At 46.5% G+C, this 25,079-nt stretch overlaps 5 protein-coding genes and 2 non-coding genes across 8 annotated transcripts in view; 3 read left to right on the top strand and 4 right to left on the bottom strand.

The window, feature by feature from the left end:
- Positions 1 to 1,270, bottom strand: part of wdr17 (WD repeat domain 17) — a 45,501-nt gene extending 44,231 nt beyond the window's left edge. For both annotated transcript variants that reach the window (XM_087842242.1, XM_087842243.1), the window contains exon 1: positions 1,204 to 1,270. The gene's annotated coding sequence lies outside the window, so the exon portion shown is untranslated. The remainder of the gene's footprint in view (positions 1 to 1,203) is intronic.
- Positions 1,271 to 2,195: 925 nt separating this feature from the next.
- On the bottom strand, positions 2,196 to 4,643 carry hmgb2a (high mobility group box 2a). Its single transcript, XM_006806535.3, has 5 exons — positions 4,484 to 4,643; positions 3,494 to 3,653; positions 3,254 to 3,402; positions 2,995 to 3,169; positions 2,196 to 2,909 (listed from the first exon to the last, which is right to left on the bottom strand). Exons 2-5 carry the CDS (start codon positions 3,638 to 3,640, stop codon positions 2,739 to 2,741), a joined length of 642 nt encoding a protein of 213 aa, XP_006806598.1. The 5' UTR covers positions 3,641 to 3,653; positions 4,484 to 4,643; the 3' UTR covers positions 2,196 to 2,738.
- A 2,782-nt stretch (positions 4,644 to 7,425) lies between these two features.
- pmm2 (phosphomannomutase 2) lies at positions 7,426 to 13,589 on the top strand. The gene is made up of 8 exons (XM_087842309.1): positions 7,426 to 7,654; positions 9,628 to 9,739; positions 9,839 to 9,915; positions 10,600 to 10,691; positions 11,286 to 11,385; positions 11,567 to 11,642; positions 11,802 to 11,917; positions 12,972 to 13,589. The coding sequence occupies exons 1-8, from the start codon at positions 7,580 to 7,582 to the stop codon at positions 13,074 to 13,076; spliced, it is 753 nt and encodes a 250-aa protein (XP_087698435.1). The 5' UTR covers positions 7,426 to 7,579; the 3' UTR covers positions 13,077 to 13,589.
- Positions 13,590 to 18,370: 4,781 nt separating this feature from the next.
- trnak-uuu (transfer RNA lysine (anticodon UUU)) lies at positions 18,371 to 18,443 on the bottom strand. The gene has a single exon. It is a non-coding gene; the product is annotated as a tRNA-Lys (tRNA).
- Positions 18,444 to 19,182: 739 nt separating this feature from the next.
- On the top strand, positions 19,183 to 19,274 carry trnar-ucu (transfer RNA arginine (anticodon UCU)). Its single transcript is given in 2 exon segments — positions 19,183 to 19,219; positions 19,239 to 19,274. It is a non-coding gene; the product is annotated as a tRNA-Arg (tRNA).
- Positions 19,275 to 19,873: 599 nt separating this feature from the next.
- LOC102780177 (fibrinogen-like protein 1) lies at positions 19,874 to 24,007 on the top strand. Its single transcript, XM_087842307.1, has 7 exons — positions 19,874 to 19,945; positions 21,189 to 21,357; positions 21,480 to 21,639; positions 21,728 to 21,825; positions 21,993 to 22,081; positions 22,771 to 22,958; positions 23,745 to 24,007. Exons 1-7 carry the CDS (start codon positions 19,874 to 19,876, stop codon positions 23,965 to 23,967), a joined length of 999 nt encoding a protein of 332 aa, XP_087698433.1. The 3' UTR covers positions 23,968 to 24,007.
- Positions 24,008 to 24,015: 8 nt separating this feature from the next.
- Positions 24,016 to 25,079, bottom strand: part of LOC102779896 (uncharacterized) — a 48,075-nt gene continuing 47,011 nt past the window's right edge. The window contains exon 18 of the mRNA XM_087842245.1: positions 24,016 to 24,896. Coding sequence (XP_087698371.1) covers positions 24,683 to 24,896 — 214 coding nt within the window. The 3' untranslated portion in view covers positions 24,016 to 24,682. The remainder of the gene's footprint in view (positions 24,897 to 25,079) is intronic.

The raw sequence follows: 25,079 nt of genomic DNA, 5'->3' as shown, positions 1-25,079 counted from the left end.
TCAACAGTAACCGTGTGCAGCCACAGTGATGACTACACTGTGAACATGTTTTTTAACCCCTAAAAAATATTTTGGTGTGTTTAAAGATTTGAGACTTTTAAAATCGTTTTACTTCTAATTAATCTCCATCATCATCTCAAACCTGAGCTGGGTTCGAGTACCTGAGAGCTCCTAAATGTCACATATCACGAGTGCAAACTGGTTTCTCACAGGAACAAAAACACTTTTTATGCATCACTTCCTGTTGTTTTTCAGCCTGAACAGTCTCTGATAGAAACAGTGCATCATCAGGCAGAGACAGCAGGAAAGAGACTCCGTCTACCATCTGTTTACATTATTTTTTCATTAAATAACATCATTGACTTTAATCACTTCCATAGGATATAAACACATGACTGGGGGTCAGCAAAGGCTCACATCTGGTTCCAGATGTGACAACCTTTTCATATTTATTACCTGTAATAGCACAGCAAAGTAAGTCAGAGGTGAACCGTCAATAACAGAGGATACTTAGGGTAGGTAGGTGGAGATTAGGGTGAGTCAGGTGTTGGTTTGTCTCCATAAAGAGGGCGGGGCGTGCTGATGGGCTTCTTTAATCACCTTTGTTATTAGACGTGAACATTTTGGGACAGTAACAAACATCACACCTGTGCTGGGTCTCCTGAGCTCCTCCTGTGTGGAAATAGGATCTGTGAATGAGCTCCATTAAAACTAAACACACCCCAGGAGACCAATCAGGACTCAGCTCTGAATAATGGAGGAGGGGGGAGGGGTGTACCTGTTCTCTACAGGTGTACCCGGCGGAGACCCGGTGACACGGCACGCGGCACTCGCGCTGACGTCACGGTGGTCTGCGCACACTTCACGGGCCTAATAAACGACAAAGTCGCGCGCTGTGGACGGACTCACAACAGTCCTCCCGACCACGTCACGCACCCTGACGTGGAGCACGCGGGGTTAGAGCTCTGCGCGCTCCCGCCATCATTTCATCTGATCCTGAACTACATGTCGACGCATCAACAGGTTCCGTCACCGCGACTGATCCACGAGACACCTGCGTGTCGCAGGAACCCACACACACACACGCACACGGCTGAAGACACGACCCTGGCTTAATTTTTCATCATTTCAAACACGCGACCATTTCGTGTGTGCGCGCGTGTCTGTGTGCGTGTGTCTGTGTGTGCGTGTGTTTCGTCTTACCGTCAGTTGTCGGCAGGCTCGTGCACGGCGGACAGCTCCCAGGTGCTGAAATGCGTCCAGCTCACCGTCATCCGCCAGAGGTACGAGCAGCAGCTGCGCTGATTGGTCCCTGGGAGGCCCGTCTGTGATCAGCTATTGGCTGTCCGAGCTGTCAGTCAGAGCGTCCGCGGAGTAGATCAGTGACGGGAACCTCTCGTTTATTTACATTTATTTTTAAATATTTACACATTTCACAACAAGTTTTATACTGACCCACAACATTCAGACGATCCTCTGGGAGCAAAACACGGATTGTACGAAATGTTCGCAATAAACAAATTAATTCTTAAATAAAAGGAAGCGCTTGGCAACGGTGGAAAGGAAGAACTCCATTTAAACAGAGAGACCTCCAGCCGTCTACTGGGGTCAAAATAAAACTGGATTGTCTTTTCTTAACTTGTCATTCATCCAAACATCTATTCTTCTGTGCAGAGCAGCGAGCTAAGCAGGTACTTCACTGTTCTCCTCAGCAACACCTTCCAGTTCTTGAGTGGTGAAGTGCTCACAGGCCACGCCCACTTTATAATCTCTCCTAGGATGACGCTGGGGTCTCCTTCCTGTGCCAGCATTTGTTATTGCAGGTATTTTGTTTTCATTGTTTTCAGCTGCTTCAGACAGAACAGTGACTCACATGTTAGAGGCCCTGTGATTGGTCCGTCTGTCCCTCTTTAAGTCGCATCAGCTGACTGTGATTTTTGGAGAATCTGTTTAAAGGACTGAAGATAATGTTGTCATGGATATATTTACCACTGATTCTAAAATGATGAAAAACATGTTTTAAATATGGGTCACATGTCCTTGCTACACTGTGTAAGGATGATTTTTAACAGTGAGTCAACTGCTGCACGCACAATGAGCCTCATTCAGGTCAGTGTCTTCATCATCTACCCACTCTGCTTGCCCCCCCTCCCCCCGTGGTCATGTGAGCTTCAGAGACACACAGCAGTCCACACTTATAGGCAATATACAAAATTTTATTACAAAAAGAAAAATCCGTTCTACAAGTTCTCAAAGTTCCACATTAAAAATGACGGCAAACATTTTTCTTTTAACCAAACTACAGATAAATCCTGGCAGTAAAATGACAGTGAAGAAACGGCACCGCTGGAACAGAAAACATGAGCAGTGCTTCCAGAAACAATCATTCTTAAAATAAAAAAAACAAAGAAAAGAAAATGTTTCCTGGCTGGCTGCTGTCCACCGTCTGCACAGGAGTTTCAGTTCATCGCATCATCACAGGAAATAATCTGGCTGCACGTTTTTTTTAACCAGGATCTAAGGTGTAACAGACCCGACTTCAGCAGTAAAACAAAAATAAACCTTAAAGGGGACTAAGGGACAATAAAAACTAAATCCCTGAATTAGAAGAGGAGTACAGGTCGAGCGAGGCGACCGACAGGGACAGCAGGCTATACTGTTGGACGAGTCCAACCCAAAAAACAAACATAAGCTGAACAACGCATCGCAAACTTCACATCCTCAAACACAGAAACCACTTAGTCGTCATCCTCATCGTCGTCATCTTCATCCTCTTCCTCCTCGTCTTCATCATCGTCGTCGTCATCATCAGCCGGTTCAGCCTTCTTGGCGGCGGGCCTGCCGGGACCGCTCTTCTTTCCAGCGTCGCTCTTCCCAGAGCCGCCCTTGGCTCTGTAGGCAGCAACATCCTGGAAAAGGAGGAGGAGACACGTTAGGAACACCACCTCAGATACACGCTACACCATCCAACACCACCCGAAAACACAGGGGCACCTTCTCGTATTTCTCCTTCAGTCTGGCGGCCTTGGCCTCGTAGGGGGCCTTGTCTTTGGCGCTCTGCGTGGCCCACATCTCGCCAAGCTTCTTGGCGATGTCGCCGATGGAGATCCCAGGGTTATCCTCCTTGATCTTGGGACGGTGGTCGGAGCAGAAGACGAAGAAAGCGGAGCTGAAGGGAAAACACTACATTTAATCCCAGAAATCTCAAAACTGAGAACGTTTTACAGACAAAGAGCAGCGAGTGTGGACTCACGGGGGCCTTTTGGGGGCGTTGGGGTCCTTCTTCTTCTTTCCCTTCTTGGCACCTTTAGGTGGCACGTAGGACTTCATCTCCCGGTCATATCGGACCTTATCGTTCTTGGCCATCTCTTCAAACTTCCCCTTCTCCTTGGGGGACATGGTCTACCACACACACACGTTTTAATTTTTAAAAAGGGCAAATAAAATAAAAAAATATCAGAACATCAGTGGTTATAATAAACCGCGGGCTTACCTTCCATCTTTCTGAGCACTTCTTGGAAAACTCTGCAAAGTTCACGCTGGTCCCTGGGTGCTTCTTCTTGTGCTCCTCGCGGCAGGTCGCCACAAAGAAAGCGTAGGAGGAGGTTTTTCCTCTCGGCTTATTCGGATCCTTTGTCATGGCTGCGATTAATCTGCAAAACAAAGACCAAAAAGAAAACCAGAAATGAAACCAAACACTAAACCACCAAAACGACTCCGAGTTTCGTATTACACGCCCACCCCGGCACAATAACCGCTCCCCGGCCTCACCGTTTTAAATTAAAGCGGGTAATATCCTCACATTTGCCGTCGTGTGGCCGTGAGTGGTGTTACCGCAGCAGAAATAGGGCGAGCAGACGCCGGGGAGTGTTTTAAGGCTCTAATCGGCTTTCTGCCTCTCCGGGACAAAAAGACGCGACTCCATTTTGTATCTTCCCGCCTAAACACAACTGCGCCAAAAACTTCCTCAACAAAGTCTCTGCAATACAGCCGCTCCGCTACTCTGCGAGCAGTTCCCCGGGTTTCTGCCTTTAAACACGTGTAGCCAGCACCCAGAGCGACTCCGAGACAGCCGGAGACTCCATCCAAACTTTAAAAAGAGAGGCGCTTCCGTCGTGCTGCGAGCTAAGCTACCAAACCAAATGGCGTTTGAACGGCGTGTTGCGCACTAAGTCGGACACACACTGAGCTAATACAGCACCATCTTACAGAGCACCGAGCAAGAAAAACACCCCACAAAACTGATGCTTTTCGGTTTTAAGCAGCAGCGAACTGCTTGCTTTTTCACAAACACAGTTTTGATATTGCTGTGATTTATCACGCAAACGACCTACAAGCCAAAAAACATGGATGTATTTTACCGCACAAAGGTTAAAATAGCCGCAGAAACTTCAGCACACATCATTGCAAAACAACAAACAAAGCACAAACACCTTCCAGCCACTGTTAGCTAAACAATTATTAGACAGCAGAGGGGCCTTACCTGTTCACCGCAAGACGAGCTGTAAACGAGTGAAGGAGGAAGGACGGTCAACTGTTTAGTCACCGTCTGCGAGGCCGCACTAACTATACTACCGAGTCTCAAAGCTCCGTCCCCCCAGCAGCGGATTGGCGGAAATCGTGCATTTAAATTTGAACGCAGGGCACACAGCGCAGTCGCGGATGTGATTGGTTGTTTTCCTAGAAGTCAAGCCGTAGGGTTTGTGTGCGTCACCTGCAAGCTGATTGGCTGCTCCCGGGCTTTTAAACATAGGGCGCGAAAAAGCCCCTCTTTGTTCACTGCTGTTCCAAAATAACCTCCGTCTGCTGATGACGTCGCTTAACCGTTTGTTTTCGAGATGAGAGCGAAAGGAGCCGATCCGCTCCGAGGCTGCAGCTCTTCCGCTTCTAGCAACCAGCGACGAGGCGATACAAACAAAACTGCTCATTTGATTTTTAACGGGCGCTGACGGATGTCAACACTCTCCAGAAAACCGACAATAACTTCCGGCTGCAGACTTTAACTGCAAACGTGACGTTTTAATATTCATTAAATATTGGACATCCTGTTTTAAGATGGCTCCCGTTTATGACTGTGCAAGTAGAAATGCAATCTAAGCATAAAACACCTATAATCTATTGTAGAATAAATCTATTATAAAGCAAGAGAGTCAAACATAAGGTCAGGGGCCAAAACCGGCCCCAAGGAGTCCAATCCGGCCCGGAAAATGTGGGCAAAGATTTATGAAATATATTTTCAGCTTTTCCTGCTCTCATCCAAACTAAAGCAAAGTAATTAAGTACCAGATAAACAATAAAGATTAAAGCTACCAGAACCTTTTATTTGTATTTTTAACCTTTCATATTTCTTCTTTATCCTGTAGAAACACAGAGATGTGCTGGCTCTCCCCTTCTTCTTATATTAGATGGAATCAAATTAAACATGTTAACAGAAAAGAGTTTTGCTGGCTCGGTCTAACATAAGAACAAAGTAGGCCGCGTGCAGCGATGAATGTAAGTTCAGTGAAAGAGTATGGAAGCTGTTTGGTATGCAGAACAATGCAGTGAGGGAAAGACATGCACAGCTGTTTATGTAAAAGCAGGCCTGCTGTAAAAAATCAAAATAAAATCACATCAGTTTGGTGATGAGCATCTCACATGTGCATTAGAACGTTTCACTGCTTTTACAGAGGAACAAAAGGAGGTAGCAACACACACACACACACACACACACACACACTGCAAACCAGGTTATTAAATATAAATGCAAAGATTTTAAACTTTAAGACTGCAGACTGGCAGTTATCTAAGAGTGAATGAAAAATAAGGGAGAAAAATATTAAAAGAGGAGTCAGAAAGGAGGAAATAGTCGCACTGATCCTCAGACAGAGCACGGAAACCTGATGCTCTCTCCACCTGAAATGTTCCTCAACCTTTAAAGAATTATATGAATCAAGCTTCATTCTGCAGCCACTATGAGGTAGTGCATTTAAATCAATTAATACTTGTAAGGTCTGCAGGTATTTCCCCTCAATGTTTCACCTCCATCACCACTTTGCACAATTCTCCCAAACATCTGGATTTTCTTTTCGAATCATAATCCTGAACGTGTTTCATGCACTCAGAGGGGATTTCTCACACTGAGGGAAAACTTGATGAGCTCAGAGATGAATCCACGATAAGTCATAAACAGATCATTTAAAACAGTTTCTCTGAGCCTCCACAGAGGTGATTAAAGTTGATTTAGAGGCTCATTGACTGAGAGGTTGGGGGATGATCTGTGTGAGCCGGGGGGGTTCACACCTCACAGTTAATCAGGAGGTCGTCTGTATGTAAAGTTGGGGGGTTGCTGGGAGGCAAATACATGTCAATGAAACACTTCTGAACCACTTTTTCTCCTTTTGTTGTCCTCGTGCGCCCCACCTAACTGCAGACCCATACAGCATGCAGGACACGTTTTTAACACCATCACTTCTTTAGTTTTTATTGTAAAAGGCGGCGTTTGAGAACAGCCTCCATATTTTATCTAGTAACCCTGCTGTGCTGATTGGCAGACGTTTGTACTTTGAGCTCTTTGAGTTAATTTCCATTATAACTGTGCTTCTTCTTTTCAGTGACTTTCACATGGCTGAGCCTTGTTTTCTTATATTGGCTGAACTTTTTCTAATTTATTTGAGATATTTTGTTTTAGGTTCTGTTTAATGATTTAGCCAAACTGCCGTACATCTAAAGCAAATATCAGGACTGAAAACAGGAAAATCATCTAAAGCAGGCCTCAAAGCTCACAGGTAGAAGTGTTGTAATTTTGTTTCATTAAAGACTTTATGTCCCAACATCTGTGTGTTGAAGTGATATCAAATGAAGATAAACCCTGTTGCACAACCCTGTGCTCATAATTTACTCATTTTCCTGAGCAGCTGTGCAAAATTGAACAGGAAAAATGTTCCTGGTCCAACATTAAACTCTAACGTAGCTGAAAAGACACGGGTTTGGTTCATGAGCCAAAAGCACACGATGAAGAGGAGGAAGTGTGGAGACAAGAGAGTCCAAACTAAACTCACCAAACACACAAAGGAATTGTTTTTATTTACCTACAGCTGCAGCCTGGAGCTTGTGTCTAATTACAATGATATATGACCCTGTTTAATCCACCTTCACAGACCTGTGCAGATGTCAGGAAATAATGAAGAACACAATGGTTCGCCTTTAAAATCTGCGAGGAAGCTTCACATCTGTCCCAAAGTATTAATGACAGTAAAAACAAGTAATAAGCAAATTGTTAATATAAAATGATTCAATAAAAATACATTAATTAATAAAATAAAATGAACAACATCATTGTAATTTCACAACAGTTTAAAGTTAATTTGTTTAATCTTTTACGCAGATACTGCAAAGTATCAGCAGGTGGCAGCACTGTGCGTCTGTCAGTCTGGTACACACCCAAGAAGAAGAACCGTGGTTGTAGTTCTAAGCGGCGATCAGGTAGTTTAGGGAGAACCGAGCTGTTCTTTACGGAACACCGGCAGAGGAGGCGAGCCCACTCGGAGCAGCGGGGAGGCGGTCAGCGTGTCTGTGTGGGTCCGGGAGCGGAGGGAAGATGAGTGACGCCGGTGTGGACACGAGCACGCTCTGCCTCTTTGACGTTGACGGCACGCTTACGGCCGCGAGACAGGTGGGAAATGTGTGCGTGCTTGTGTATATGTCCGTGCGCGCGAGGGCAAGACCACTGGTGATATAAAACAATCAGTGCACCTGACAAACCTTCAGACAAACATGACTGTACTGTCCGACACTGCGACTTCCGGCTCCACGTTGATATTGTAGTTCTTCCGCAGGCAAAAATGCTCCGCAGAAACTACGTAACAATGGTTCCGCTAAGCGACGTTAGCCAGTATGGCCGGGCTGCCAGTGCCAAACATCTTTATAATAATAATAATTAATAAAATAATAATCTCTGACAGTGTAACGTTATCGCTGTGGTTACTAAACATAGAAGATATTAGGTGACGCATGTAACGGTAAATTACGTCCTGCTAGCTTTTTGCTATAACAGGAAGTGTCTGACGGAACGTCAAATGTGAAACACGAGTTTACGATTTAGAAGAAAAAAATCATCAAACTATTAATTACATTTATATCCGTGGTGTGTATAATCACTGTCGTCACCTCCTAAATATAAAACACCCTTTACATGGCCATTGATTACGTAGGTGACTCAAGCGACGCTCGTGCTAATCGTGTTCCCGGTAGCTTCTGCTAGCATGTCACTAATCCCCGGGTTAAGCGCCCCCTAACGGCCCTGCAAGGTTACGTGTTTGGCCAGTTCTTCCAGCAGAGCCACTCATGTTTAAAATGTTCTTTAGGAGGTGACCCTGACCTCTGACCCATGCAGACTGCTTTAGGTGAAGGTTTAGGTGGAGCAGGGGTCATGACCCCGAGACTCTTGGTTTCAGTATAGCCCTGCGTGTGTGCACAGCTGTTCAGTTTTACTGCAAAAATTTGTAAAAGGTTGCAAACTTTTCATCCTGTGATTTAAAAAATGTGACGTCATTGAAATGAAAATGCAAAGTAAGACGAACCGAGTAGTGATGAATGGCCAACTGCAAACTTTCATTTCCACAGGGTACACTCAGCAGGCACACCTGTTCAAGTGCTTAATAACGCAAATATTTTAATCAACCAATCATGTGTCAGACACTCAGTGTATCCATGCATGTGAACATGATGAAGATGAGCTGCTGAAGTTCAGCCTGAGCATCAGAAACACGATTTCAGAGACTTTAAAGAGAGCCCTCTCTGTTTACAACAAACAATCCAGTGAGCAGCAGTTGTCACCTCGCTGATGTCAGAGCAGAGCTGATTGTATACATGCTGATGAATACAGAGGAACATCTCTGAACAACATGGCGAACCATGAAGCAGCAGAAGGTCCCCCTCCTGTCAGCCACGAACAGGAAACTGATGATTCCTGGTTTGATGTGCATCACATGGTCAGTGTTTGGTGTAAACACCATGAAAGCATGGATCCATGCTACCTGTGTGATGATGTCATAATGATGTCACGTTAGTGTGAACCAAAATCTTTCAGGAATCTTTGCAGCAGCTCGTTTAATCCATGAAATAAAATTAAAAAAGATTAAAGGGCCTAACTGCGAGTGCAGTAAAGGTTGCAGACTTGCTGTTTCAGGAGAACTTGGACTCTTCACTGAAGCTGGAGTTTAATATTAACAGACGGGTAAACTGCTGATGTCGTCAGATTTTCGGCGTTTATAACTGTAGTGACGGAGACGTTGATCTCGTCAGTCGAAGGCTTCTGCAGCGTTTTTAAATCTTTAATAAACTGATTTTTACTGTTTCACAACCGCAGCGTTTCACAGCGTTTGTTTCCTGTGTTGCGACACACCTGACCAGTTTGAAATAAATGTTTTTGGGGAAAAGAGGAAGGTTCAGTGAGCTGCTGCTGTGCTTGTGCAACACAGAACGGGTAACGATCCCTGCATAAAGAAGCAAGAGGACCACAGCGAGGTCACTCAACAAAAGATGAATAAATGACAGAAGATAAACAAAGCTGCAGGTCATAGACTCTGTGCGTCTGTGCGTCCCCGTCATGGCGGTAAATGTGGGCGTGTCACTGTGTGTTTTCAGCGGGTGACCCCGGACATGGCAGAGTTCCTCCAGAAGCTGAGGACTCGGGTTCGGGTCGGCGTCGTCGGAGGGTCCGACCTCAGCAAGATCAAGGAGCAGCTGGGAGACGACGGTGAGACGAACGCCGCTCTGTATCCCGTCTCTGTCCCTTTATTTACACGCAGCTTATCCCAGAGAGACGATAACGCTTGTTGGTCTCGTCTGTGTGCAGTGATCCAGGAGGTGGACTACGTGTTTGCTGAGAACGGCCTGGTGGCGTACAGGAACGGACAGTTACACTCTGTGCAGGTGAGACGGAGTTTTACCTTTTTATGTAACTGATCTGGAATCAGCATGTAGAGAAAAGTCAGTGACATCATCAGCCTGAGAGGTTACAGAGACGTTTCTAAGGCTGTGGGACTCCAGCGACACGCTGAGAGCCTGGAAAACCATCCACGACTCATCCAGGAGGTCACAGAAGAGCCCAGAACAACATCTATTAAGCTCAGCTAAGGTCAGAGGTCATGACTCAACAGTAAGAAAGAGGCGGGGCAAAGATGGGAGAGTCAGAAACCACCGCTGACCAAGAAGATCACAAAGTCTCGTCGCACATCTGCCAACAAACATCTGGAGGATGATATTCTGAGGGCTGACGAGACAGAAGCTGAACTTTCTGGAAGCTTTGAGTCACATCTGCATCAGACAGAAACATCCCAGCAGCAGCAGCCACGGTGGCGGTCGTGTGGCGGTCTGGCTGCTGTGACTCAGGGAACCAGCAGCTCCGCCTCTGATCGGCTCAAAGGGACAAAATAAAGGTTCTGGAGCGTCCGAGTCAAAGTTGGACTTAAAGCAGACTCAGATGCTTTGATGCTGGAAACCCTCCAATGACACAAACAGCAGGTATCAGGTTACACTGAGGACAGGCAGGTGTGGACACCTTTGTTCCCTTAATGAATGACATCATCATTTATAGTGTGTGTGTGTGTGTCTCAGTCCATTCAGGCCCACATGGGGGAGGAGCTGCTGCAAGACTTCATAAACTTCTGTCTGAACTACATGGCCAAGATCAAACTGCCCAAGAAAAGGTGACAGCACATCCGTGTGTTGGTTAGTGTGTGTGACAGCCTGCCAGGTGGAGGGCGTGTCGGAGGGCGTGTCAGTTTGATCCAGCAGACGGGTTTAAACAATGAAAAGTTTCTTTAACCTCCTCAGACCTGAACTCTTCCACAGCAGCATTTTTAATTTCTCTTTGATATTTGGGCTGATTGGGACCATTTTTGTTTTTTACCTTAAAGAAAAATAAGAACCACGTATGAGGAAATTTATTTAAATGTTGATACAACAGTAGCAGTAAAATGTCCTCGTAAGTGGATCTCAGGCCCTTGTAGAGCAAAATTGAGTATTTTGGTCTAAATAACCCAAAATGTGATGTCACATATGTGGACGCAGGTCTGAGGAGGTTAAAGATCCAACACGCCGTTCTTACCTTTGGGGCTGTGGGCGTGGCCCAGCTGTGAGAGGATGCAGTGTAAATGGTTTAAACTGTAAAAGTGCTCGCCATGAAACCGTGAAGGTTTCAGGTGTGTTACCTGTGAGGTCAAAGGTCAGAATCACCGCATGTATCAGGACTGTGGCGGTTCTGCGGCGGGTGTCATGTGACTCGGTGTGTCGTCTCTCAGGGGGACCTTCGTGGAGTTTCGTAACGGGATGCTGAACGTGTCTCCGATCGGACGCAGCTGCACGCAGGAGGAGCGGATCGAATTCTACGAGCTGGACCAGGTAACGCCCACGACCCTAAACCCAGACTCCACCCACCTCCTCCACCCACCTCCTCCACCTGTAATTAACAAAAATGTCTGTTTGTGGTACATTTGGTTTGAGCTTGTTCTCATTTCAAATGTACTGCAGAGGTAAAAGTTTGGTTCTTTTGCTGACATGACGACGTGTTTGTTTCCTACAGAAGGAGAAAATCCGAGAGACGTTTGTGTCCGTGTTGAAGGAGGAGTTCAAAGGAAAAGGACTCTCGTTTTCCATCGGTGAGTCTGCTGCAGCCGGCACACCGCCTCACTGAAGGTGACGCAGGCCTTTGACCGGCTGAAACAAACTGAGGTGGCGGCGGCGTGGCTGTCCTACCTCACTGTGATGCAAATGGCGCCTTCGTTTCCTGCAGCCTGTCGGTCTTTGTGTGTCTGCAGGAGGTCAGATCAGCTTTGACGTGTTTCCTGACGGCTGGGATAAAAGGTACTGCCTGGGCATCGTGGAGGAGGACGACTACTCCACCATCCACTTCTTTGGAGACAAGACCAAACCTGTGAGTATGCAAACGGCGTCACATGACTCCTCACGCAGGCAGAACATCAGCGGCAGGTAAACGATGGCCGGTCGTTCCTGGAAACATCTGTTTCATTATTCCTGAAATACAGCTGGATCCAGCAGCACGCTCACCAACACTGCAGCTCCTGTAGTGTCCAGCAGGGGCAGCAGTGAGTCAGTCCCCATGAACTGTTTACAGCCTGAGACCAAAAGAAGAAGTCAATAGATTCTTTCTATCATCACAAAGTGCAGGTGGAGAAAACAACAGGTAGGAAGGGAACAGGTCAGGTTGTCACGGCAACAAAAAGATAATTATTCTGTAAGTAACTTTAAGCAGTGCAGTAACTCTGAGAATGTAATCTTACATCAAAGTACTTTTAATGAGTGGCTTGTGACACCTGTCTCCTTATTCTAGCAGGGCCGACTTTAAGTGTTTATATGTTTAATAAATAAATACTACTACTAATAATAATAATAATAATAATAATAATAATAATATTGTCATCTTAAATTAAATGAATTGAAATTCTGTTTGATTGCAGGAAGTTACTCCCTTAGTTTGTCTGTGTGTGAGTACGTCCACTGTAGAGAGTAAACAGTGTGTTATAGAGCAGGACGGCGTTTACATCGTGGGCCACATTCAGCACATTTAAACCTGAGTGGGCGGGGCCTCTGAAACGTTCCTTTTCCTTCCTGCAAGGTCACACGGAGGAGTTTCTGTCCTTTCGTTGTTCGTCTTTGTTACGCCGCTGTGTGAATATTCAAGTCTTCATCGGCCCCCGGGCCTTATGTTTACCACCCCTGGTACAGACAGATGACTCTTCGGTCCTCGGACCGGCCGGCGGGGTTTGAATGTCTCGTTGTTTCATGTTTTTAAGGCTCAGGGTGGAGCTTGACCTGCTGTTAGAGGCTGTTTCAAACATCTGACATGTGTTCAGTGGTCACCATGCAACACTTCCAGCTGTTTGGCGCTGAAGGACACAGATGTGTGACTGTTAACCTGTGAGCTGCAGCACGCCTCATCTGTCTGTGCGTCTCTGTCTTCACGTCAGGGAGGAAACGATTACGAGATCTACTGCGACCCCCGGACCGTCGGCCACGAGGTGTCCAGCCCGGTGGAGACGCGGCGCCTGTGCGAGCAGCTCTTCTTCTCCTGAGCTCAAACGCCTGCAGCTGTGACTGTGCGTCACCTACAACAACAGACGGGAGGAGCTGATGAACGCTGACGCCACTTTTTGATTTTAGCTGCTTGTTTGGTCGGGGTTGGTGGGTTTGTCTTTGTCTGTGTTGAGTCCACGTGACCCGCTGAGCCTCGGCGTACGGAGGACTGTTTGATGAATCTGTGGTTCGGGGAAGCCCCCGCAGCCTCACGCTGTGGGCGGAGTGAGGAAGTGGGCGGAGCAATGACACGCAGCTGTGGTTTACCTCCTGTCTGAGTGTAATTAAAGGTGGATGACATCACAGCTGTACTGGAACGTTCTCCACTCTGTTGTCCATCTTTGTTATACAGTCTGTTTCCAGGAGTAAAGCAGCAGCTGATCCTGTTATGACGAAGCCGTTTTATGCAACATGTGGAAAATCACAGCCATGCTTTAAATAATGTGATGTTCCTGTACATGACGACGTTACTGTTAACAGCGAGGGGAATAAAAGGAGCCAGCGCTCTGAAACTCGACTCGTTCTTCCTGCGATTTTCCTCCAAAGACCAAAAGAGTTCATCCCAGATGTGATCCAGCTGCTGACGGGAAGGACGTGGATTTGAAAAGGAGGAATCATAGAGATAAATCTTCATCTATTCACTTGATTCTCCTTTATTTTGAAAAACCTGTTTTTAAATTTTCAAAATAATATTTTTAACAAATATGTTTGAGTAATTTGATGTGGTTTTTTTTTTTATGTAAATCCATTTAATTACTTTATTTATAATAATAATTTATAATTGGATTTACTAATGCATATGTTATTGCCCCAATTAATTATTAACTCGTGAAATGTTTAGACTTTCTTGGTCCTCTATATTTATCAAACTTGTCTCGTAATTTAACGATACATCACCAGAAGCTACCTCCATCTTTAATATACAGTCTGTGGTTCTGTGAGCTTGCCTGAAGGTGAAAATGTTTATTTGCATGATTTGATTTTCCAGGATTATAAACACAAAGTCATAAAGGAATAAACTTAGATATTAAATATGGAAGATTCAATATTCAGTTACATTAAATTACTTGGATATTTCCTCATCTACAGAAGTTGAACATCTGTGAACATCTGCATGTTTCCTTGCACCAGCTGTGCTGCATCACTGACATCAGTGATGGTTCATAAACTTCCTGATGTCACAGGAAACTGCTGCAGGACGGTGGCTGCGCTGATGCTCAGTGTTTGAAACGTGGACTGTAAAATGTAATCTGATTACAAATGTGGAATAAGAAAAAGGTTTGGCCTTATGCTGACTCCTGATTGGAGGAGAGCTGCGTGCTCCTGCGGTCGATCGTCTGTCATCAATAAAAGGTCATTTTCTGTTAGAGCTTTAAAACCAGACTGAGACACCGCTCTGACCTTTAACCTCTGACCTCCTCCAGCAGTTCACACATTGGGAGAAATCCTAACTTTGCATATTTAATGAAGTAATACAATGTTCTATTATCATAATTATTTTCTGTGGTACAGACCATCAAATTATGTTTCATTCACATCGTTGTTGCAGCATTTTTGAGCCTTCGCACCTTCATCGCCACAGGAGACAGAAATGTGATGTTTCAGCTCGTGGAGCATCAGCAGCTGCTCACATCTAAAGATCAGTACAGCCACGAGAAACAGGGCTACCAAAACCTTCTTCTCATTTAGAGCTGTTTCACATTACTCCCACATGGAGGCGCTGTGGGGCTGGTCTTCCAGGTAGGATCGCTCCTCATGGAGGCTAAACGTGACGGGGCAAACCAAAGACACCTCTGACCTCCTGCACCCATGAGTGTTAAATAAAACTGTTTCCTGTTGAAACTTCATGTTTTTGCAGTGAACTCTCAAAGATCAGAGCAGCAGCTTGTTTCTGCTCACCGAGTGAAACCTGTGAAAACTGCTGCTGTCAGACTAAAGAAGGGCCCACCTGGAGACTCTGTTGTCCTACTGGGAGACTTCAATGACCGATTAGGAGGAACGGCCCCCCTGATCTGAACCCAAGTGGTGTTTTGTTATTGGACTTCTGTGGAAGCCACAGTTTGGCCATAACGAACACCATTTTTGACCATAAGAGAGTCCGCGGCTGCAAGGTGGTTGGTGCGTGTCGTGGTGGTAACCCACAAACCAACTGGTGGACACCAGGGGTGAAGAGAGCCACAAGGCAGAAGAAGGAGTCTTATCGGGCTTGGTTAGCCTGTGGGATTGCAGGCAGCTGACAGGTACCGACAGGCCAAGCGGAAAGTGGCTGAAGCAAAAACTTGGGTGTGGGAGGAGTTCGGAGAGGCCATGGAAAAGACTTTCGGACTGTTTCGAAGAGATTCTGGCAAACCGTCAGGCAGTGTCTACCTGCACTGAGTATAGCGCTGCAGAGGAGCGCTGCAGACTTCAACTGAACAAAATTGTTCGGCGGTGGAAGGAATACTTCGAGGACATCCTTAATCCTTAATCCCACTGGCACGTGGAGGAGGAAGAGTCTGGGGAAGAGGGGGATGACCCGCCAATTTCCGGGAGTGAGGTCACTGAGGCAGTTAAACAACTCGGTGGCAGAGCCCCTGGGTTGGATGAAGTCTGCCTTGAGTTCCTGAAGGCTCTGGATGTTGTAGGGCTGTCCTGGCTGACACACCTCTGCAATGTCGTGTGGAGATCAGGGGCAGTACCCCTGGATGCCGACGCTGTACCGGTCTGTTGTGGTGAAGAGCTGAGTGTCGGGGACGAGTTCCTGCCCCAAGTAGAGGTACAGTGGGGCAAAAAAGTATTTAGTCAGCCACCGATTGTGCAAGTTCCCCCACTTAAAATGATGACAGAGGTCAGTAATTTGCACCAGAGGTACACTTCAACTGTGAGAGACAGAATGTGAAAAAAAAATCCATGAATTCACATGGTAGGATTTGTAAAGAATTTATTCGTAAATCAGGGTGGAAAATAAGTATTTGGTCAATAACAAAAATACAACTCAATACTTTGTAACATAACCTTTGTTGGCAATAACAGAGGTCAAACGTTTACTATAGGTCTTTACCAGGTTTGCACACACAGTAGCTGGTATTTTGGCCCATTCCTCCATGCAGATCTTCTCAAGAGCAGTGATGTTTTGGGGCTGTCGCCGAGCAACACGGACTTTCAACTCCCGCCACAGATTTTCTATGGGGTTGAGGTCTGGAGACTGGCTAGGCCACTCCAGGACTTTCAAATGCTTCTTACGGAGCCACTCCTTTGTTGCCCGGGCGGTGTGTTTTGGATCATTGTCATGTTGGAAGACCCAGCCTCGTTTCATCTTCAAAGTTCTCACTGATGGAAGGAGGTTTTGGCTCAAAATCTCACGATACTTGGCCCCATTCATTCTGTCCTTAACACGGATCAGTCGTCCTGTCCCCTTGGCAGAAAAACAGCCCCATAGCATGATGTTTCCACCCCCATGCTTCACAGTAGGTATGGTGTTCTTGGGATGCAACTCAGTATTCTTCTTCCTCCAAACACGACGAGTTGAGTTTATACCAAAAAGTTCTACTTTGGTTTCATCTGACCACATGACATTCTCCCAATCCTCTGCTGTATCATCCATGTGCTCTCTGGCAAACTTCAGACGGGCCTGGACATGCACTGGCTTCAGCAGCGGAACACGTCTGGCACTGCGGGATTTGATTCCCTGCCGTTGTAGTGTGTTACTGATGGTGACCTTTGTTACTTTGGTCCCAGCTCTCTGCAGGTCATTCACCAGGTCCCCCCGTGTGGTTCTGGGATCTTTGCTCACTGTTCTCATGATCATTTTGACCCCACGGGATGAGATCTTGCGTGGAGCCCCAGATCGAGGGAGATTATCAGTGGTCTTGTATGTCTTCCATTTTCTGATGATTGCTCCCACAGTTGATTTTTTCACACCAAGCTGCTTGCCTATTGTAGATTCACTCTTCCCAGTCTGGTGCAGGTCTACAATTCTTTTCCTGGTGTCCTTCGAAAGCTCTTTGGTCTTGGCCATGGCGGAGTTTGGAGTCTGACTGGTTGAGGCTGTGGACAGGTGTCTTTTATACAGATGATGAGGTCAAACAGGTGCCATTCATACAGGTAACGAGTGGGGGACAGAAAAGCTTCTTACAGAAGACGTTACAGGTCTGTGAGAGCCAGGGATTTTCCTTGTTTGAGGTGACCAAATACTTATTTTCCACCCTGATTTACGAATAAATTCTTTACAAATCCTACCATGTGAATTCATGGATTTTTTTTTCACATTCTGTCTCTCACAGTTGAAGTGTACCTCTGGTGCAAATTACTGACCTCTGTCATCATTTTAAGTGGGGGAACTTGCACAATCGGTGGCTGACTAAATACTTTTTTGCCCCACTGTATCTCCCAAGATCCAAGACACACACAGACCTAACATCATCATCAGTGGCTGACGAAGGCTGAGTTTGAGGACTGTGATCTCAGTGCTCTGGGATTCTGGTTGGAACCTCTTGAAACCGTCGCTCCTTTTTAGCACGTGCACCAGTTTTTTTCACAGCACTGATACTGGGGTCATGAAAAACTGTTTTTTCATCATTTACTGTAACATGTTGGTGCAACTCGTCCTCTCTGACCACAGCTTCTGACAGGAGTTACGTCTTCTGTGTTTGATGCTGTATCTGTGAATGATCTGATATCCTGCTCACTTCCTGTTATAGACAACCTCGCTTCACATCCAAAAAACGCTCTGTCCAGCCCCTCTGTACCCTGAATAACAATCCAACTCTTTCACTGAGTCCCGATGTCATATTTTCCATCTTCTGTTGGAAACTGGAGACACTTTCATATTTTTAGGGGGTGAGAACTGACTGAAAGTTGATTTATCAGAACAAATGTCTGATGAGGATCTCGGGATGATGCAGAGGAGTTAGCAATGAAACCAGTGTGCTTCAGCTTCACTCAAGGTTGAAGCAAAGGCTGACTGAGCAGCCGATCAACAGCTCTGTGTGTGTCTGGACTCTGTCCACAGCAGCCAAACATGTTTCTGTTGTAAATTTATCCCAATCAGAATACTTTATTAATCCCTTAGGAAATGATGTGGTCACAGTCACTCCAACACAATAAGAACAGTAACAGACTGAACTACATAAAAAAAAACATTTATCACAAAGTTTACAAAATACGAAAAATAGCTCTACAATTCTGACGTTTTAACATTTACTCTTACAATGAAAACATAAAAGCTATATTTGAGTCACTGCAGTAATGCAAAGAATATGTGGGCTCACTTTGAGACGGTTCTTTAACTAAAGGGGCGAAAAAAAAAAATCGACGCCCGAACAGGGACTTGAACCCTGGACCCTCAGATTAAAAGTCTGATGCTCTACCGACTGAGCTATCCGGGCTCTGGCAGTTTTCCGTCACGGGTACCTCAAAAACCTGAGTAGTCCGTTAGAACACTAGCATATTGAAAAAGTAAGAGTAAAGGTAACACAAAAGTAAGGTAAAAGTAACACAGGAGATATTCTCTGTCCACCTCGCGTTTCACGTCACGATATATCAGACATATTTGATTTTGGTCCTGCATGTTCTCTCAGCCATTTCTAGTTTTTCGAAACACACATATCACTTCCGGTTTTTAAGAATTTCACAATAAAAACTCCGCTGCTAAAATCACAGAATGAACCCTCAAATTGAAACTCAAGACACGACTCATTCTGTTTATAAAGTGTTTAAATGACACAGTTGCACGCAATTTATGTAGTTTTCACTGAATTGAGCTATGATATTGACGTTTGCTCTCCCAAACACACGGATATCGACGTTGTTTCTGCTGAAACAAGTGAAGCAGTCTGACGTTATGACTGCTGAAGCAAATCTGATCAGTGTCGGAGGAGTAGTTGTCTTTGAGGACAGAGCCTGAGCCTCCACGTGTGAGCTAACGGAGAGAGGGCGGAGGAGAAGCGGGCCGGCTGACAGCAGCTAGCAGCGGTGCTAAGCTAACGTTAGCATTAAAGTGCTATTTTATAGCATTATTGTTTGTGTAGCGGACACTGGCGCAGTATTAGCAGATTAGCCGCGTTGCTAGGGCCTCGCGTGGAAAGAGAATGTTAAAAAGCTGTCATTGCGACCTGTGCAACAGGTGGCTCCGTGGCGCAATGGATAGCGCATTGGACTTCTAGTCAAGCACTTGAGGGGTGATTCAAAGGTTGTGGGTTCGAGTCCCACCGGAGTCGCATGTTTTGTTTTTTTTTGTATGTATTAAATATGCTGTAATATAACTGTAATACAAGTAACTAATATAACTAGCTAACGGTGTTACGTTGTGCGGAACGGAAGACTAACAATGACACAAATAGAGGGAATTAGCTGAAAATTTAAATGTTTACTTTAAATGCACTTAATGATTAATTGAGTTAAATTCAATGCCAGTAATAAAATATGTGTACCCATGCACATTATACAACATTTGTGTTTGTTTGCTGCTGAATAAAACTGAATAACTACTTAGAAACACATACCATATCAATTCTGATAATACTGTCAGATTTGCTCTTTGTATCAACATACAGAGAAGTAGATAAAAATAAGTGTATAGAAATGGTTTTATTTTAGCATTTTTATTTATGTCTCTCCTGACTCATTCACTGGTGATCACGTCATTATCTTTGTTGTGTACAGTGGTCGGTGTTGCTGGCTCAGTCACTGCAGCCACTAGATGGAGGCTCCCCCACGGCTGTGCAGCGATGGCCCAACACCAGCCTTCCTGACAGGGCTGACAAGTCAGAGGAGGCGGAGAGGATAATCAGAGGAGGAGGGTCGGGGCAGCGAGTCGATGAGAGTGCTGATGATGGTCACGCTGAGGACGTCCGTGGCCTTTCTGCTTCACCTGGCTTCCTCTGTGGCGGTAAGAAACCGAAGCATCCATGTCACATATTTCTCCTCGTGCAGTCTGTACTTCCTGCTTTAAGTATCTCTGAGATTTGGGTCCTCACACAACTGATGACAGAGAGGTGAAAAATGCAGCCGTCGCTTTGTTCCAGTGGAAGCGCAGACTGAGCTCTGTCCACAGGGACTGTTTGTGCTTCTCCGATGACTTTCTTTTATTGAAAAATTAGAACCTTGGTGTTGAAAGTGGTTTAGATTCAGATTTCATTTTTCTGGACTTCAGTCTCTCAGGATTTTTATTTCCATCAACCAAACTAACAAATGACAGAAACAGAATAAAAACTGAATGTTTACTTTATTGTGACAGCTTCTTAACGTTCAGAGTAAAAAACAAACAGAAATAAACAGTAATGATCATATTTCAGTTTTATTTTGGTTTATTGACCTTTTAAACTTTGATAACTCCTCATCTGTTCAAGCTTCAGCTCTAATTTTGTGTTGTGATTTATTGATGCAGTGCTGAGTAACTCAAAGTACGTCTGCTAACTTCCTTTAAACTAAGAAACACACCGCGTACACATTCTGCCCAAATATCTCCAAATTCTGTTCAAAAGATCTGCATTAGAGTTCAAATAGAGCTGAGCTGCACGTGCATGTAATACCATTTTGTTCCACACGAGGGAGCAGTGAGTCAGTGTCAGCATTTAATAACAGATTTACAATAAAAACAAGTGATGAAGTGAAGGCGGACGAAGGAATCAACGTTAAACAGCACGCGTTCACTAACACGCTGCCCCCTGCTGGTGAACGTTTTCATTCAAATCTGCATGAGGCGATTACAAAAAGTACCTTTACTAAAAGTAATCCCAATAACCTTTGACCTTTACCTCCACGCTGCAGGTGAGGCATCAGTGTTTATAAGATGAGTCTTTAATCTTGGCTTTTATATCATTTATATTCGCAGCTTCACACGATTTCAGCATCATAAATATGGATTTATTTCAAACTGCATGTGTAATTATTAATATCAAAGCATTTGCAGTTCTGCAGGAGTTTCATAGACAGAAACTTAAATGATTTCATTTTTAAAGTCCTTGAAACTGTCTCATAAATCAGGGTTTTATAGGAGTGTTTGCTGTGACGAGCTTCAGTCAGGATTTAGAGTAGATCACAGAAACACTGATGAGGACAACAATGATCCTCTCATACCTTCTTCGTTACTGCCGAGTGCCAGAGGAGAGCGTTTTTATGCTCCTGTCCAGGCGCCGGTGCCGTGTGAGGAGAGGGTGAGCCGGCTGGAAGCGGAGATCCAGGGCTTGATGAACGTGATCAGTGAGCAGCACCGCTACATCCAGGAGCTCCACAGCAGCCAGGCGCAGCAGCTGCAGCAGATCCCCAACTCGTACCTGGGCCTGGACGACCTCTACAGAGGTACGGCTGCATCACCGTGTGGGTCGAACCTACATCGTCAGCACCGGAAGCGTTCCTTTATCTAGAAAACAAACTGTGTCTACACAGAGCGTCACAGCGTGTGTGTGTGTGTGTGTGTGTAGACTGCTCTGAGGTGTTTGAGGATGGAAACGTGGCCAGCGGGCTGTACGTGATTCGCCCGGACGGTGCTGCCATGGCGTTGAGCGTGTACTGCGACATGAACCACGGAGGAGGGTGGACCGTCTTCCAGAGGAGGAGAGACGGCAAAGAGAGCTTCGACAGGTGTGTCACCTTTACACACGTGAACACTGCAACAGTGCAAACAAATGTGTCATCGTGTGTGTGTGTGTGTGTGTGTGTGTGTGTGCAGAGCGTGGGTGGAGTACAAGCATGGATTCGGAGACCTCTTCTCTCCTGCTGGAGAGTTCTGGTTGGGCAATGAACCCCTGCACCATCTGACATCACAAGGTGCGTCTGTCTGTCTGTCTGTCTGGCAAGGTGTTTCTGCGCAGTGTACCAGGGGCACGGAGAAAAGTTGTCGTACCATAGGCACGAGGTAGGTGTGTGTGTGTGTGTGTGTGTGTGTGTGTGTGTGTGTGTGTGTGTGTGTGTGTCTGATGCTTTCTGTGTTTTAGGGAACTATGACCTGCGCATCAACATGGAGGACTTTGAGGGGAACGAGCGCTACGCTGAGTACAAGAGCTTCAAGGTGGACGGCGAACAGGTGAAACTCAAGTAACCGCGGAAACGTCTCAGCTTTAAATTCAATCTGATGCTAACTTTACAGCCTCTCCCTGACCTTTGACCTCATATCGGTTTCTCATAACACTCGGTCTTATTTAGACTACGGACCAGCAGCAGCATCAAGGTCACCGCCGTTCTGTTCCCAGCAGCGTTCCTCTCCCTCTCAGTGTTCCTGCTGAGGATAAACACAGATAAACAGCAGGGAGCTGCAGAATATTCCGGAGTGTCGGAGCGATGACGCGACGCTCCCGTCACCTCTCCCGTCACCGCGAGAGGAGGAAGTAAGACGAGCTGTTCGCTGCTGTTTTAGGACCCACACCTGATCCTGACGTTACACCTGAGCCCAGGTGTGGCCTCAGGCCTTAAAAGGCTGTGATGATGCGTTGAAGGGGCGTGGTTAAACGTAGCTTCAGAACAATAACCTGCACTGCTGACTGCACGTCTTTGTAAGTGTGTGTAAGGTGTCTGATTGATCAGCTGGTGCTGAACGACCTGGCTGCGACGAGTCTGAGCATCAGATTTGTAATTGTGAGCAGCTCTCGCAGTTTCAGCGCGAGGTCGTCCTCGCCATCATGGACCTGTAAGGTTCGCGTCAAACAGGGTTCGGCTGTAAATGGCTCCTCGCTGCAGGTCTGATCTCTCTGCTTTCACTCCCGTGTTCACCTGAAGGACCAGTACCAGTTACATCTGGGCGAGTTCACTGGGAACGCTGGCGACGCTCTGACCGACGCCCACGGGGCGGGACCGGCCAGTCCATGTGCAGACGGGGTGAAGTTCAGCACCTACGACCGGCCGAGCTGCATCGACGCCGACGTTCAGTGCGTCAGACACAGCAAGTCGGGCTGGTGGTTCAGCAGGTGAGACGCGCACGGCGACGGGTTTACTGCAGGCTTAAAGGGACAGTACACCAAAACTGAGCTGTAGAGTCGTCCACATGAGACAGAGTGACGGGGCCAAGCATCCCTCGCCAACAGCGTGACTGCGGGAAACTGACATCTTACTGATGAACGTGATTCAGCCTCAGCTGCTGCGTTTCTTTGTTCGTCTTTTGTTTCTGCAGTTTTGTGTTCAGCTCATCAAATCAAACGTTTCCTGAGAACTCGTGGAGATGAAGATCTTTATGAGTCTGTTTTAAGAGCTTTGAAGTGTTTGTTCAGTGGCTGCTGTTTTTAACTTTATTTATAAAGCACTAAAGTTTAGTTAAAGTTCACCGTGCTTTAAACCAAAGGTTAATAATCAGCTGTTTGATTTCTGCCTCCTTATGTTCCCTAACGCAGCCGTTCCCAAACTTTTCTGCAGCCCAACAAAACGTCAAATCGCGCCGACGTCGCAGCAGCAGAAATCTTTCTCACAGCAGTTCAGGTCTTTTTAAACTCGGGTAGAAAAAGCGTAGAGTAGAGAATCGATCAATAAAGTTTTAATAGAAAAACCTGAACTTTTTATCCCCAGCAGGCTTCAAGCTGCTGAGGTTCGTTTTTGCTTCGATCATGAAACTTTTCGTCTCTGCAGCTGAAATATCAGGATAGACGTGAAAACGCTCACGTGATTTTGGGACTGTCCCTTTAACTGGAGCAGAGTGCGATTAAACCAGCTGCTATTGGCCGATCGTGTCAGCTGACTGTTCTGTGACCTCCCCCTCACAGGTGTAACGCAGGTAACCTGAACGGTCACTACTACGACGGGCCGTTCAAAGCCATGACGGACGACGGCGTGGTGTGGTACACGTGGCACGGCTGGGCCTACTCCATCAAGTCTGTCGTCATGATGATTCGAGCGTCCGACCTCGAAGCGCCGCCGCCTCCAGCGGACGTTTACCTGCCAGGCGGTCCTGACGTGGTCCCGGCGGCGGGCCGAGGCGCTCCGTGAAGCTGAGGTCACTTTGATGCTGTGAAATAAAGTCAGAGCGCCTTCGTATGATGTCATGTCGCATTTATTCTGAACAAAAGAAAAGAACATTGTACACTGAGGCATTCTGGGTAAATCTGAGGTTTTTCAGGACAAACAGAAACAGTAAAACAGGCCAGTGTGTCAGTGAGGGAGGGGCACGGCAGACTCCGATCTGATTGGGTGATTTCAGCGAGGGGAGGTCTGCATATTTGGCTCTGAGGCCGGCCCCCTACGTCCACGGGTGGTTACATTCCACAAAGCAGGTTAAGGTCGAGGTCGTGACAGGACAGGTCTGTGGGAGGCGTGTTCCCGTCCGCTGATTGAGCGTCGCTCTTTGGAGGGAAACGTTTGTGATCCGTGGAACCCAAACAGCCCGGAGCGTTCCCACAAACATCCACAGATCCAAGGTTTCCCCCCGAGGAGGCGAGCGGAGCGGCCAGGGAGGAGGAGCTATGTACAGACCCTGAGGCGTGCCTGCTGGTTTCTTCAGAGGAGGAAGAACGCTCCCAGGAGGACCGGGCGTCCCGAGGCGGCGAGCTCAGCCCGGGGCCGCCATCTGGTTTAAGTGCGTCGGTGCCGCCGCAGCGTCTTTTCAAAATAAGATATTTATTTAAAAATGTACAAGTCTGCGATGGCTTCGTGTCCAGCGGCGCCGCTCCGACTCGGGAGGGGGGAGCGCAGGGGGGGCGGTGGGTTATCTGGGTGATAACGGCGCAGCTGTGGCGAAGGAGGCGGAGTTCCGCGGCGAGCCGAAGGGGGAGGTGGGCGAGAGGCGGCGGGGGCTCGCCACCAGGTCGCCGTTGTGCAGCTTCCACAGCAGCTCCTCGTTCTCCATGGACAGCCGCTTGTTGACCTTTGACTCCTTCTGCAGCGTCTGCTGCAGTATGGCCTGCTCGCTGGACAGCTGCCTGCAGGGGGAGACAGAGAGCCGTGAGGCGGGGGAGGGTTTATTAAAGGGGAGCCGGAGCTTATATTATATGTTTACATGCTGTGGAGCCATTTTTGGGAGCATTTCAAGTTGCTATACATCAATACAACCATTACAGCCTAAATTTTAATAATATGTCTGCATTAAGTGCATAGTAATTACA

The sequence above is a fragment of the Neolamprologus brichardi genome, chromosome 6 (genome assembly GCF_056152115.1).
Source record: "Neolamprologus brichardi isolate AB-2024 chromosome 6, ASM5615211v1, whole genome shotgun sequence".
NCBI lineage: Eukaryota > Metazoa > Chordata > Actinopteri > Cichliformes > Cichlidae > Neolamprologus > Neolamprologus brichardi.
Note: the sequence above shows the minus strand (reverse complement) of the source record. Positions and strands in the feature narration are given on the sequence as shown.